Source organism: Diadema antillarum, unplaced genomic scaffold, assembly GCF_040938485.1.
Source record: "Diadema antillarum isolate AM-2024a unplaced genomic scaffold, OU_Dant_1.0 seq00000321_RagTag, whole genome shotgun sequence".
In the NCBI taxonomy this organism is placed as follows: Eukaryota; Metazoa; Echinodermata; class Echinoidea; order Diadematoida; family Diadematidae; genus Diadema; species Diadema antillarum.
In genome coordinates, this window is record NW_027271340.1 from 958,699 (window position 1) to 973,674 (window position 14,976).

The following is a 14,976-nucleotide window of genomic DNA, read 5'->3' on the forward strand; positions in this document are numbered from 1 at the left end:
TTCTAGAGAAATTGTCAAGCTTCGCTGTGATGTTAATTGTATGACAAATCTATGATTGTTCTTCATCTACTGTAAACGTGGAAATTTTCGCGGTACATTAATTTTCGCGGATTTCGCGCTACGTTCGGCTAGCGCGAATTCAAAAACGCGCGAATATATCTTCACAATTTTCTATGCACATTTTGAACGGCCTGAATTGCGTGCGCTTCGTCGATGATACTGCTACGTAGTACAGACATGCTTACGCATATAGCAGTATCATCGCACGCACCGCACGCACCGAGCCCACGGCCGATTGGTCACCTCCCTGGCTACATCTCCGCGACTACAGTATTAGTACTACAGTACTGTACATGTATTGAGTAAAATACATGTACAGTGTACTACGTAGTTGAGCGCTTGTACTCACACTTGCGCCGCTCGCTACGTCGCTTTTCATACGCTGGCATCGCTGGATGAAAACAGCGACTGTGTATTAACCCGCTGCGGAGCGCGAATTTAAGAACCCGCGAATATGTTTTCGAGCCGCTCAGCGCGAAAAATTAATCGCGCAAAAATATTGACGTTTACAGTAAATGACTAATAATACAGCTACATTATTGTAGAGGCAGGACTTTTGCACACAAAATAGAGACAGAAATTTAGAATTTACTTGCAAATCCAGAAGCAAACATTGTTTGATAGTCAATCACTTCAAAAAATGTGAGCTACATGAGACAGAAATGGAATCGCCAGAAAGGCTTTCATTGTACAGTGGCATTTGGTGATATGATATATCGATCGGTTTGGGCAGGTTTGTGTGTTTGAGCAGGATATGCGAACTTGGCACACCGAAGACCGAGTCAGACATGCCAACATGGCATATAAAGAGTTAAATTCAACATGTACTCCACATCAAACCTTCTAAATCTTGACACCTACATTGGCAAATACACATAATTTCAACAACAAAAGTGATCTTTTTTTCCCTACTTGTTCACACATGAAACAGTAAAAAGGAGGATCTTACATCAGGGTCAAGCTCGTAGGCCAGCTCCTCCAGCTGCTCCTCTGTCAGGGTCTTCAAAATCTCATCCTCGTCGATGTCCGCGTACTTGTTGTAATCTGTCGCCATCTTGAGTCCAGATGTGGGGGTTTATCAGAGGATCTAATGGAAAGATAAAAAGACAGGTATAAACATGGGGTGCATAGAGTAGGAAGCGTCATCTCAAATAGCATACATTTGATATGGCCACATGCATCTGGTGTTTGTCACGAGTCAGACGCAGATTCACCATGACGAAGAATTATCTCTCTTGAAAGGTCAAGCCTTAATGCAGCCCTTTTCTTCAGGCCTCTTTGATACATAAAACATGGCCTGACAGAGTGAGAGCAATTATTGTTTGAATCCAGGGTGACGAATCGAGAATGCCCCTTCTATCAGAGTTACTCTTGTGTATCCCACACAATTTATTATGCATAGGACTATGATTCTCAAATTATCACTAAATCTGGTGTAAAAAACGTAATAAACTTCTAAAAACGTTTCCACCAATTAAAAACCCATGGGTATAATGTAGTGTACTGTCTGTAAAAGTGAAATTGAATTTTGAGATATCACCGAAAATTTCTAACTACGAAATATTTGCTGACCATTCCCATTGGATAATTTCACAAGGCATGTACAATTGTATGCATTCTACAAAGAAATAAAAAACACACCATATGACTGACACACACACTTGCAGATAGCAAGAGATACATCTACTGTGAATACATGTGTATACAGTGTACAATGTACAGTGTATGTGTATGCAGTTCCGACTAATACATTGTACAATACATACTGTATACTGTGTTGACAAATCTATACCCTCAGAGTTAACAAAAAAATTGTATACCGAATGTACCAAGATACTTTGTGAAACCTCTAGAAGTGCTTCAAGGGAAGAACAAGTGCTTTCCAAAGCTATCAGTTGATACTTGATTAAAAGGAGGTATTCTGACAAATTACTCTCATATTGCCCTTGAGTAATTCTTACTGATGCTTACTCACACATGTAGGTCATTAACTGCAGTATGTCTGCTCTATATGACACATCTCACTACATTCAAAGTGGTAATTAATTTTAATATGAGACTGATGCCGGATGGCACTCTGCATTGACCAATCTCCGTCCAGTTTCAGTTTAAAATGCATTCACCATAGTCTCAAATCAACAATAATGCACATTTGCAGTTGTTCTAAAAAAAAAAACCACAAAAAACAACAACAACAAAACACACAGTAAAGGTGCTGTTAAGCACACAGAAGGCTTTGGGAGAAAAAGAGCACAACAAAAAGGCAAAACTGATATTGATGAAAGAAACTCTTATCTTTTTCTCAAAGCCATTTTTCTGGGAAGCAAAACACAAATAAATATGAATTTAGGCCACAAATGCAGGCACTCTTGTCTACATTTTGGGAACATGCACCAGGTTCCTGTGAGGAACTGGTTAACAGACCATTCGTTCAATCAACTTTTTCGACTTGTGCGACTTGTGTGCCTCAAAATAATTAGCCACTCACAAACATATTCTTACAATATGACAGTGAATTTATTATACTGGTTTCACAGTTGTGATTGTTTACAAGCTTAATGATAATGTACATTGTATTATGTACAAACTCGACAAGTTTTCAGTTCTTGAGCAAGGTTGCTTGCTTGTTGCTCTAAGCTGGTGACGATGCCCTGCCTTGAATGGTGGGTCATCTCCCTGTATAATCATGGAGCTACTAACAGAACTTAGTAGCTCCATGGTATAATCAAGGGCTCTCCAACTTTGGTCCTTGTCGGATCCCCAAACTGAGGTCCTCCTTGGAACTCCAAACTGTGGTCCTTCTTGGAACCCCACATTATACCAATGTTACAAATACACATACTATGCCATATCGGGAATTACATAACTAGAAACTTACAAGGTACAAACAACTTTGAATTTAATAAATGGACATGTACTCACAACAGTTGTTGGTGATTTAACTCAAATTCTCCTGGTGAGCAATTCTCTTCTGGATGATCAGGCTGTCCAACCTGAAATGCACCCTACTCTGAACTTCCTAATATGAATTGACCTAGCCTGATCCTGAGTGTTCAGCAATAGTACAGTATGCGGCATCTGAATTTTGGGCCTACTCTTCTCATATTTATACATTTATTACACCATAGGCCTCTATGCCAAATACGTCTGATGAGGTGGCTTCTCGGAAAGTTTTGCAGAAGTCCTGCCTCAAACTCCTTTATCAGCTGGCACTTTCTGCCTGTCAAAACTTTCTTAACCATTGCATTGGTCAAGCCTTTGCTTGCTGTCAATACTTCCTGTCCATAGAAACCAGGTATTCTCTGAAATGGCCCTGTCTTGACCAAGCTGTAAACTTGTTCTGTGATGTCCTTTAATGACATCCACATTCCAGATAGTATGAGGCATATTATCAGGGATACACTTTCCTCATATTTTGACATCACATTACTACTATTCACGCTGGTAACATTTAATTTCAATCCACTGTCTTTTACTTTCATTAATGCGTCACAAATCTCCAAATGAGGTCATGATGCTCAAGCTCAAGTCTTTAAAGTCTCACATTCTTGTTTAACCATTAAAGAACATCAATTTCTTGCATTTAATAATAAAATGACACAAATTATTATGTGATGAATTCATACAAATCATGTCATACCATGACACCCTCTTCTATTAGTTTCGCACTGAGTGCAAAACAAAGTACGGTACTTGTAGGGCCTATCCCCTGAGCTGGATCAGTTTCAGACAAGGCCAAAGTACATTGTAATGCAAGGCTGGCTCAAGTTAAGGTGAAACCATACAATGTAGTTCTCATTTGCCTGCAGAACTGTCAGTCTTTGCTTTGAAATGTACACTTAAGCATATATGAAATGCATAAAAGAAAGTCATACATGTATAACACAATTTCAGTCGGGTATTGATGAAAATGCGAAATATTCACCAAAATGGTTCACGGGAAGTAATGCAGTCTCAGAGCATACATGTGTATACTGTTGTGGTTGCTACGTAAATTATAATCAATTATCGAAATCGATCAATCCAGTCACAGCAGTATGTCCCACTGATCTTCTGCAGTAGACTAAATAGCGTGCAGCTTGTTGGAAAATATGATTGTTAGGGAACAATCAGTCATTTATTATGTCAGAACTACATGTATCTACCTACCCACAATGCTGAACAAGGAGGGCTCTTTTGGGGGGAAAAAAAAGGCATATACAGTATACAATATGAATACGATCAAAATTAATTCACACATTTATGATATCAGAATAGCCTGAAACAAGCCATTATCCTCGCAAATCATATCAGCCAGGTATGTTTCTTGGTAGACCCTTTTGATGTACTGCAAGCAAATTCCTGTTGGTGGAAGTTTGAGTGCTTCCGAGAACTACATTTTAGCTCTAACAAGTCAGTATATACAAGAATTCATAGTGGTAGCATGTCTCACACTATTCTTGCATCAGCTGTGGAACTGGTGTGAGATGTGTGGTCAAATTGAATGTGCCGTAAGATGCATAAAGGGGTCAGGCTTGTAGTACAGAAGGTTTACATGTAGGCCTACATGAAATGACCACAGGACTGGATGCTGGTACAGTAATTGACCTTTGAAAATCATTACGGTAGAAATAGGCCATGGTGCATCTCAGACTTGCTCATAAGTCTCACATCACAAACCTGCGTCATGCTGTGCAAAAGCAAAAGTCCAGCAGAGTACAAAAAGGTCTGTTGTATTTATGTCCAACTGTACGTGGACTTGCACATGGCAACGAGAAACAGTGATGACTGGCATCTGCTACCATGAAAAATGATTTATTCTCAAAACAGTCATGATAATGGCAGACACTATAATCATTCTTTGTCTTTGCTGTTACTACAGTAGTACATCCTGACAAGTTCATGATTCAGCCATCTTGTGGTACTTGTGGCTTGACGTACATTGTAATTGTAGCCTACGCGTACATGTAGCAGCAGTTACCTAAAAATTGAGCAACAGGGTGATCTGCTCACCACACTGACACTGGGACTCGTGGGAGTATACATTGATACAAGCTCTAGTAGATACTAACCTACATGTACTTTACTACAGTCATTACGACATTTAACAAGAATATCTTGGTAGTTCCCTCAATTCACAGCATACTGTAAAAGTGTTATGGTCGAAAGGTGCATGAAGGCCAGACTGAATAGACTTTCTGGGAGTGTTGGCTCTCTGTGCCTGAAGGTCATTTGACCTCAAGAACCTTAAAGAAGGCATAACATGACAATACAGAGAAAGTGTTCACAGGTTTCTACAAACATCTTATGCCAAATGGGTAATCATTACCAGTCTGGATGCAAAATGACTTCTCCCATACATTGTACATATTCCTCAAAGCATGATTGCTCAACATTGTACCTAGTGGTCCAGAGGTGTTTTTGGCTTAATTCTTGGTGCATGTTTGCTGTTGGAAGAGTTTGACTCATGAAACACGACTGAGGAGGTGAAGCCTTGCCTGACCATATATTTGTCTTGAACTTGGTACACGTACATACTCTTGCATAAAAAAACCTTGGCTGTTTGATGGACAGGCCACGGTGTTTACGACACAGCTGTTATATGGCGTGTCATTTGTAGTTATTGGTCATTGAGGTGACTCATTTCTGTGCATGGGAACACTTACTGTAGGAACATTTAACATGGTTAAAAACCTGTTTGCAAACATGATAACCACTCAAGTTTACCTACTTAGAAAATAAAAACCCTCACAATCTCGTATTGATGATTTCACAAATTTAAAATATGCAATGACACATACCTGCGGGCAAGATATTTTAAAGAAAAGTAGACTCGCATGAAATTTCAGCAAATAATCAGATTCTGAAGCAGCATGTTCACATTAAGATCAATTATTTGTTCCTTGTCAGTTTGATCTACAATTTGTATTAAAGTTAACAGCATTACTGCCATACATAGGTCTTTTACTTCAACATGGAATTATCAAGAAAAATATATTCTTTTGAATCTGTGCACCATATAGCAACACATGGACTTACCCTGTCTTACTGAACAGGAGATGTCTTTACTGATCTCGAGTAGACAGAGACAACATGTCCCTGAATAAAACCTGTAGACACAGTACAAAAAATCTAACACTACCGGTACGTACATGTAAAAGCAAGAAGAAAATTGCTTGCTTTGTTAACCTCTGAGATAAAAGGTATTCTCTTTTCTCATGAAATTAAGACAGTGCATAATCTGTAATCAGGCTTTCAACAGGATGTTGGTGATACATAGAGGCATTGAGGAGGTATTATACATACATCTACTTGGAAATCTGATTGTATCTATTGTATGTGTTTAAATTAGGCAGGAATGACAAGCATCTGGTCCTTTGTGATACCTTTTGTGTTGAAGACTTGGAATACCAGGTGTGATCTACTGTGTACTCAAGTGTTGTTTGACAGATTAGTTGATAACAATACTTACTGATGAAGAAGTACAGACATCATACAAAACCCCAACCCCAACCCGAGTATTGTATTGCTCACATAGCAATCTAATCCATTTATGAGTGTAAACACAACTGACAGCCCCTTTCACAAAGTGAAAATGTATCTCAAAATGTATACATGTACAAACTTACAAGTTACATTTGTACATTATAGGTCAGACCATCTACTATAAAATGTTATACAGGCTTTGGAAATACAGTCAACCTTGCCCAAGTCAAACCTATTTGGACTGAAGAAATACACTAGCTTCGACTTTGAGAAAATTTGACCTATGAGGAATTAAAATTAAAGGACAAGTTCACCTTCATAAACATAACGATTGAGAGAATGCAACAATATTAGTAGAACACATCAGTGAAAGTTTGAGGAAAATTGGACAATCGATGCAAAAGTTATGAATTTTTAAAATTTTTGTTTTGGAACCGCTGGATGAGGAGACTACTACAGCTTGTGAGTCATATGCGTACAACAGTATAAAGAAAATATAAAGAAAATTCAACAAATTTTCACTTTTTTCGCATAATAAAAGAGCACTTGACTTGCCTCTTTCTAAAGGCAGGGGGAATAATATTACCCATAACATTTGTCGGTAACGAGTCGGGGGAATGTGTACTTTTTTCATAAGATGAAATTTTGTGAAATTCTCTTTATATTTTCCTTATATTGTTGTACGCATGTGACATCTAAGTTCTTCACACACTGCAGTAGTCTTCTCATCCAGCGGTTACTGCACAAAAACTTCAAAAATTCATAACTTTTGAACGGATTGTCCGATTTTCCTCAAACTTTCAATGATGTGTTCTACTAATATTGCTACATTCTCTCAATCCTTATGTTTATGAAGGTGAACTTGTCCTTTAACAGAATGCAAAGCTAAGAGGACTTGAAAAGACCTTTAACTTAGGCGATTATTCGACTTTAAATGTAAGGTTGACTGGACATCGTGGCCATCATTAAGATACACCACAGTTGAAATATGGTTTTTCAACAATATAAAGATTACATCTATCCGCCAATAGACGTATATTCCAAAAATGTTCGTGATTTATCAAAATCAAACAACACTATGATTTAGACTTCCATCACATCATTTGTACATCTTTATGCTCTTCATACAATGTAGACCTACATTGTACAGTATATATATACTCAGCTGAGCGATAACACAACAATTTGAAGTGCTTGAAGGGAAGTTTTGTACAAATCGTCTAATAGGACACGTATAATGCAACACTTCAGCTCAGTGGCAGTTGCCAAAACTGTGTAGACCATGCAGATTATGTTTTGTTTAACATCATGTTCCATTCACTGGTCTGAGCCTATTCTGGCCTTGGTTTGTCCAGGCTTGTCGCCAATTTGAATACTCCCTGTCTGGCTATAACTTAGCCTTTGAGCAAAGGCCCTGTGTTCCGCAGCACACCTCTCATTCTGAGAATATGTGAGCAACAAGGCAAAGCGGGTGAAAGTGCAAGAGATCTGCACTCTCTACAGGGTCTCTATAGACTTAGACTTGGATTGGCATTCTCTTGTCAGCCACTACCTTCTCTCAAATTTTTCTACTAAAGTTGTTGCGGCAAATCAGCAAACTTACCAATCAAATGACATCAGCCTATTGCAGCCTACTGTACAATTGTACATTCTGTATGCAGGTTGATGCAACAAAGATATTACATTCTTTACATTTGTTCTCAATAGTCAATGGACACAATGCACATGAATCTTCCCACTGGATATGGGGAGAGTGTGACATTCAGAGGCTAGATCCCTTTGCTGGAATTATCTGTATTTATATCAGGATACGACAGAACATAAAAATACACTTGTACATTGTACCCATATGTACATTTGTTGTAGCGTAATATTTATCAATTTATGGATTGTTATGTGCAATTCATATAACATTGTAACATTTTCATGCATCAATTGACATCACTTCATCAAATCTGTAAATCAGTAATCATAGCCAACGCATACATACAAAGTACACTTTACCTCTTTACCATCATTGTACTGCGGGTCACTAAGTAATTACTGATACCCCTTCCACACTCAGAAAGTTGAATGAAAGCAGGTTTTGATAATGCTTTGCTTCACTTTCATGAGGTTTCAGTCTGAGGATTGATATCCATGTCTCAGACCTCCCAACCTTTCTGACTGAAAAATAAGAGATGATTTGGCTCAAAAATAGGACAGAAATAGCAGTTCCACTGGAGTGTGTAATAAAATTTTCAGAGAAAATAGGAAATTCCCATTGAAAGGAGACCTGGGAATGGTCAAAATTCAGATTCTTTCCTCCAAATTCAGAATGGTTGGGCAGTCTGATGTCTTGATCAGAGCAGAAAAGGCTGTAATAAGTGGACAAGCTACAAGTGTATGTTTGTAGAAAATTTAAATACACTGTACATGTACATATGTGTTCAGTGCAACCCATTTTAAAACACGAAATGGCCTACTGGTATGATTGAGACTGTGCCCAGGCCTCAACACTAACTCTTTTGTCTGGTGGCCCAAGAAAGATATGTAGTGGTTCAAAACAACAACAAAAAAGTAATAGTCTATTTTTAATCTAGTTGCCTGATCAGGCCACCAAAAGATGAATTTGGTGGCTCAACAATAATTTTTACTGGCCTCGGGAAACCGCTTACAAAGTGTATGTCGAGCCCTGGTGCCATATACCATGTATGAATAGAACATGTTCATATTATGTCATAGTACCAGGTACTTAATAATGTGATTATTGCTGACCATGTTAAACAAAGAGTACCCATGGTACTTCACAGATTGTATGATAACAAGCTGTACCTAGCTTTACAGTAAATGCAGGTCTGACATGTATCCTTCCCACAATAGAACATGACTACCAGGTAAGCTAAACCTAAGCTTGAGCAACTTGGCAGTATGCATGTAGCAGGTACACAGACTTGGGAAATAATCCATCTCACACTGCTACCTGGTCATTCAAAGCTGACAGCGAAATAGCACAACACTGCAACATAATCATGAAAGCTGCTGACTACGGCAACTATATGTGTATGGCACGGCGAACACTGCCAGGATAAAAGAAAAAAAATAGTGGAAATTTTCTATCTTCAATTAACAGAAATGCCACAGGCATCTCTGCTTTTCCAAGTTTATTGAAATTGAGCCCTTTATTTGCAATTATCAACTGTCATCAAAGTTAATCATTAAAAATTTCTGCGAAGCGTGCTGCCGACCTCTCTACAGGGAGCTATCAAAATATTTTGAAATCCGTATGCGAGGGAGCTGTTACGATCGTATCGACGGGCTGGTAGTTGTATGTTTTCCCATGAAATTTTCACCCAAATCTCGGATATTTCAAACAGCTGGTGAGCGCATCTATTTATGTGCTGTTGGTTTTATGTATCTTCAAATTTGCCAATCTAGGACTGCAAATTTAGAGGCAATTGAGAAGGGTAAGGTACCTCACCCAATTCTCCATATAGGGATAGTTACTGCAGTCCCCTTTTAATACAGCAACGTGTATGACATGTCTATGAAGGAGAGCCGTAAAAGTTATTAAAAAAATATGATAAAAAACTCTCCTGGACAGACAGATTTTTCTGTCTATACTTTAGAAGGCTTCACTGGTCTTCAATTTTAGTTAGATCTACAGTCAGTACAGACACCAAAATGCACAGAAGTATCAACATCCAGCTATCTAATGTTAGAAAAGAATCTTCACAAAGAGCACAGCTAAATTCCCCTGACCTCTATCTCTAAGTCGAGTTAGCATGGTAGATGGCCATGGCGCATGGGGGTTTACCGTTCATACACCAAGATGATACTCATCTTAGTCTCAGGGTATGTGATAGTAATACCGGTACGAGTGAGGTGTTTTGACTAATCGAACCTTAAAGAGAAGAGCTTAAATTTTAGCTTATCCTAGATAATTTACGTCAGGATCTACACGTTCTAGCTAGATATCACTCGTTATCAGATCTGTTATTAAGTAAACATTGTTTCTAACCCACATTAGTTTCTAGAGCTGCCCATAGGCTTAGTGAATAGTGATAATCATTGTGACCAGTCGACTGATCATGCCGGGAAATTGTTGCAAATGTCAACGTTACAGGGTCAAGATCAGCTGCATCAAGACAATGCAGTCGCTTGTTTTCTGGCAGATACAGGTCGGAACGCAGTCGCTTGTTTTCTGGCAGGTACAGGTCGGCATGTCTGTTTAGCCATATCCAGGCGACATCTACCCGAATTTCACTAGCACCAGACAACACCAGCTGCATGCTGAACAAGCACAATACCGCACACAAACTGCGTACCTGCATACTTTGAATGCCTGGGTGAGCTTCTTCAGTCACCAACAGAGAAACACTATCGATAATAGCACACTGAAAAGATGCCAGAAATTATCAATAATTACCCAAGACAAACCACATAAACTTACCTTAGCTTTCTCCGTAGGAATTACTCTATACCACGAGACGGGGCGACAGGGCGAAGTCTCGACTTCCAAATTCTCTCTCGCTCCGGGAAAACGCCTATTGATGTTGCGGCCTATCCTTTGACCCACATTATCATACACAACACACACTGCATGCAATGGAGTCAACTCTTCCTCAGCATGCATGTTCAACGTCGCATCCCTAATTTTCGATCGCACACCTCGATCGCCCACACTCAGTACCCATATGTACGGCAATATGACACATTCGCAGAAAGAGCGCATGCGCAATATATTAGTCTTGCTTGTTCAGCCCGAATTTTACTTACTGCCTCGGAAATAATCGTTTCACAGTTGGAAATATTTAGCTAGCACCCAGGGGCGTCACCAGCTTTTTTTCAAGAGGGGTGCGTTTTGACACTAAATGTTTACGAGATTTTTTGGACAGACATTTGGAACATAGGAAGCTCTCAATCCCTAGATTTTTACTGTTTTTTGAGGGAAACCAAGCGGGGAAAGGGCACCGGCGTAGATAGGATTTAATCTTGGGGGGGGGGGGGGGGTAGTATGCGAGGGAGCGAGCAAGGGTGGGGGGAGGGTGTGGAAGTGCCGGAGGGGGTTGTACCCCCTATAAATGGATTATGGAATGACGGTGTGAAACGACAAATTACTGGCAGCGATATCAGGAGAATGGCATAACGGCTACATGCGAGCGAGCGGAGCGAGCGAACTTGAAAATTTTGACATTATGCCGTTTGTAGCCATATTTTTTTGCTTTGGAAATTAAGGGGGGGGGGGGCACACCGGGCGCAACTGCTGGCAATTACTGGCAGCAACATCAGGTGAATGGCATAATAATCAAATGCGAGCGAGCAAAGAGAGCGAGCTTGGAAATTTTGACATTTTACAGTCCAAAAACTGCCATTTGGAGCCATATTTTTTCGCTTTGGAAATAAAGGAGAGGTGGGGGCGCAACGGGCGCAACTACCGGTAATTACTGGCAGCAACATCAGGAGAATTGCATATCAATTAAATGCGAGCGAGCGAGCGAGCGAGCGAGCGAGCGAGCTTGACAATTTTGACATTTTACAGTTAAAAAAAACTGCCGTTTGTAGCCATATTTTTTTGCTTTGGAAATTAAGGGGGGGGCACACCGGGCGCAACTGCTGGCAATTACTGGCAGCAACATCAGGTGAATGGCATAATAATCAAATGCGAGCGAGCAAAGAGAGCGAGCTTGGAAATTTTGACATTTTACAGTCCAAAAACTGCCATTTGGAGCCATATTTTTTCGCTTTGGAAATAAAGGAGAGGTGGGGGCGCAACGGGCGCAACTACCGGTAATTACTGGCAGCAACATCAGGAGAATTGCATATCAATTAAATGCGAGCGAGCGAGCGAGCTTGACAATTTTGACATTTTACAGTTAAAAAAAAACTGCCGTTTGTAGCCATATTTTTTTGCTTTGGAAATTAAGGGGGGGGGCACACCGGGCGCAACTGCTGGCAATTACTGGCAGCAACATCAGGTGAATGGCATAACAAATAAATGCGAGCGAGCGAAGAGAGCGAGCTTGGAAATTTTGACATTTTACAGTCCAAAAACTGCTATTTGGAGCCATATTTTTTCGCTTTGGAAATAAAGGAGGGGTGGGGGCGCAACGGGCGCAACTGCCGGTAATTACTGGCAGCAACATCAGGACAATTGCATAACAATTATTAAATGCGAGCGAGCGAGCGAGCTTGAAAATTTTGACATTTTACAGTCCAAAACTGTTTGTAGCCATATTTTTGTAGCCATATTTTTTTTTTTTTTTTTTGCTTTGGAAATTAAGGGGGGGGGCGCACCGGGCGCAACTGCTGGCAATTACTGGCAGCAACATCAGGTGAATGGCATAACAATTAAATGCGAGCGAGCCAGCGAGCGAGCTTGAAAATTTTGACATCATACAGTAAAAAACAAACAAACTGCCGTTTGTAGCTATATTTCTTCGCTTTAGAATTTAAGGGGGCGCATCGGGCGCAACTGCTGGCAAATACCGGCAGCAATATAAGGAGAGCATAATGATTACATTCGAGCGAGCGGAACGAGCGAGCTTGAAAATTTTACATTTTACAGTCCAAAAACTGCCGTTTGTAGCCATATTTTTTAGCTTTGGAAATTAAGGGGGAGGGGCACCGGGCGGAACTGCTGGCAATTACTGGCAGCAACATCAGGTGAATTGCATAACGATTAAATGCGAGTGAGCGAAGAGAGCGAGCTTGAAAATTTTACATTTTACAGTCCAAAAACTGCCGTTCTTAGCCATATTTTTTCACTTTGGAAATTAAGGGGGGTGCACCGGGCGCAACTGCAGGCAATTACTGGCAGCAACATCAGAAGAATGGCATAAAGATTAAATGCGAGCGAACGGAGCGAGCGAGCTTGAAAATTTTGACATTTTACAGTCCCCAAACTGCCGTTTGTAGCTATATTTTTTCGCTTTGGAAATTGAGGGGAGGGGGGGGGGGGGGCGCACCAGGCGCAACTGTCGGCAATTACTGGCAGCAACTTCAGGAGAATGGCATTACGACTAAATGCGAGCTTGAAAATTTTGACATTTTGCTGTCCAAAAACTGCCGTTTGAAGCTATATTATTTTTTTTTTCGCTTTGGAAATTAAAGGGGGGGGGGGAAGCCCGGTGCGCCCTCCCCCTGGATCCGCCACTGGTAGTCAAGGGTGTGGGTTTATGTTCATGAGGTGGCGTCGAAGTGACCAAGCGGGGAAAGGATGTCCAAAATCTGCACTTTAGAGCATCCCCTAAACTATTGTGCGTGTTTGTTTGTGTGTGTGTATATGGAAAAGTTAGGAATTAGCCCAGGTCAAGTCTTTTTATTGGCAATGCAAGATATTTTTATATAGACTAGTATGTAAAGCAACACTGCAAAATCAATGATCTAGCTTTGATATAACGAAGGTACAAAGGTGTACATTCTATACATCACATTGCGCAACATTGTAGCGACTCTTCGTTCGGATGTACTGAGTACACTGCGCACATCCTGCTTATAATTATGCAGAATGCCAACCAGGAATCACGCTGAATCACAATGTTTTGTCGGGTACGGGCTTTTTGAACAATGTTTCACACTATATACCTATTTAATTATGGTTAAAAGAAATCATAGAAAAAATCTTATTTCTTGATCACCCTTTCATTCAAAAGCAGTTTACTAACACTTGAACTACTATTTTGGTAAGTCTTTTTTTTTAAACCAGCGGATTGGGAGGGGGGCGCACCCCCCCCCCCCCTCCGTAGTTACGCCACTGCTTTTGGGTGAAATAATTGGACAGATTTCTTGAATTCTAACAAAAAAGCAAGAAAATCTTTTCATCGCGGGAATTATGATTATGTGGGGTGGGGCAATTGGTGCGCTTGCCTTCCAATATTTTTATGGGGGCAACATTTTTGTTTTCTTTCAAAAGCAAGAAAATCTTACTTCGGGAATTATTAATTATGGGGGGCAAAATTAAAATATGCTTGCCCCTCCAATATTTTTATGGGGGTAACTTTTTGTTTTTCTGTCAAAAAAAAAATAAGAAAATCTTCTCGTGTCTGGAATTATGGGGGGGGGTGGGCAAAATGATATGCTTCCCCCTCCATTTTTTTCCATTTTTTTTTTTTAAATGAGGCTAAGGCTCGTTCTAGGGCTGGCAATATGGATTGGTCAGAAGTAACGTACATAGACCCTACATACTTGTATATATATAAGTAGCTTACGTACATGCAAACGCGTATAAGTGCTCCGTATCGTACGGATGTACGGTACGGTCGATAAATAGTATAACACTGTAGAATACAGTGCTGCAGAACCAAGGGTGCGAATTGTTTTTGCTGACGATTTTTTTTTTTTGTGCGTGTGTGTGTGTGTGTGTGTGTGTCCCTGGTGGAAAATATAAAAAAAGAAAAAGAAAAGAGTAATTACTAGTATTTAGCGTCCGGCGTTGAGGTCGCTCGCAGACTGATTTTTTTTTTTTTTTTT

The 14,976-nt window shown here is 40.1% G+C and overlaps 1 protein-coding gene across 1 annotated transcript in view; it reads right to left on the reverse strand.

Annotated features, from left to right (window-relative positions):
• Positions 1 to 11,107, reverse strand: part of LOC139730579 (tropomodulin-1-like) — a 28,857-nt gene extending 17,750 nt beyond the window's left edge. The window contains exons 1-2 of the mRNA XM_071641432.1: positions 10,958 to 11,107; positions 1,010 to 1,147 (exon numbers count right to left, since the gene is read on the reverse strand). Of these exons, the coding sequence (XP_071497533.1) occupies positions 1,010 to 1,114 (105 nt within the window). The 5' untranslated portion in view covers positions 1,115 to 1,147; positions 10,958 to 11,107. The remainder of the gene's footprint in view (positions 1 to 1,009; positions 1,148 to 10,957) is intronic.
• Positions 11,108 to 14,976: the final 3,869 nt, after the last annotated feature.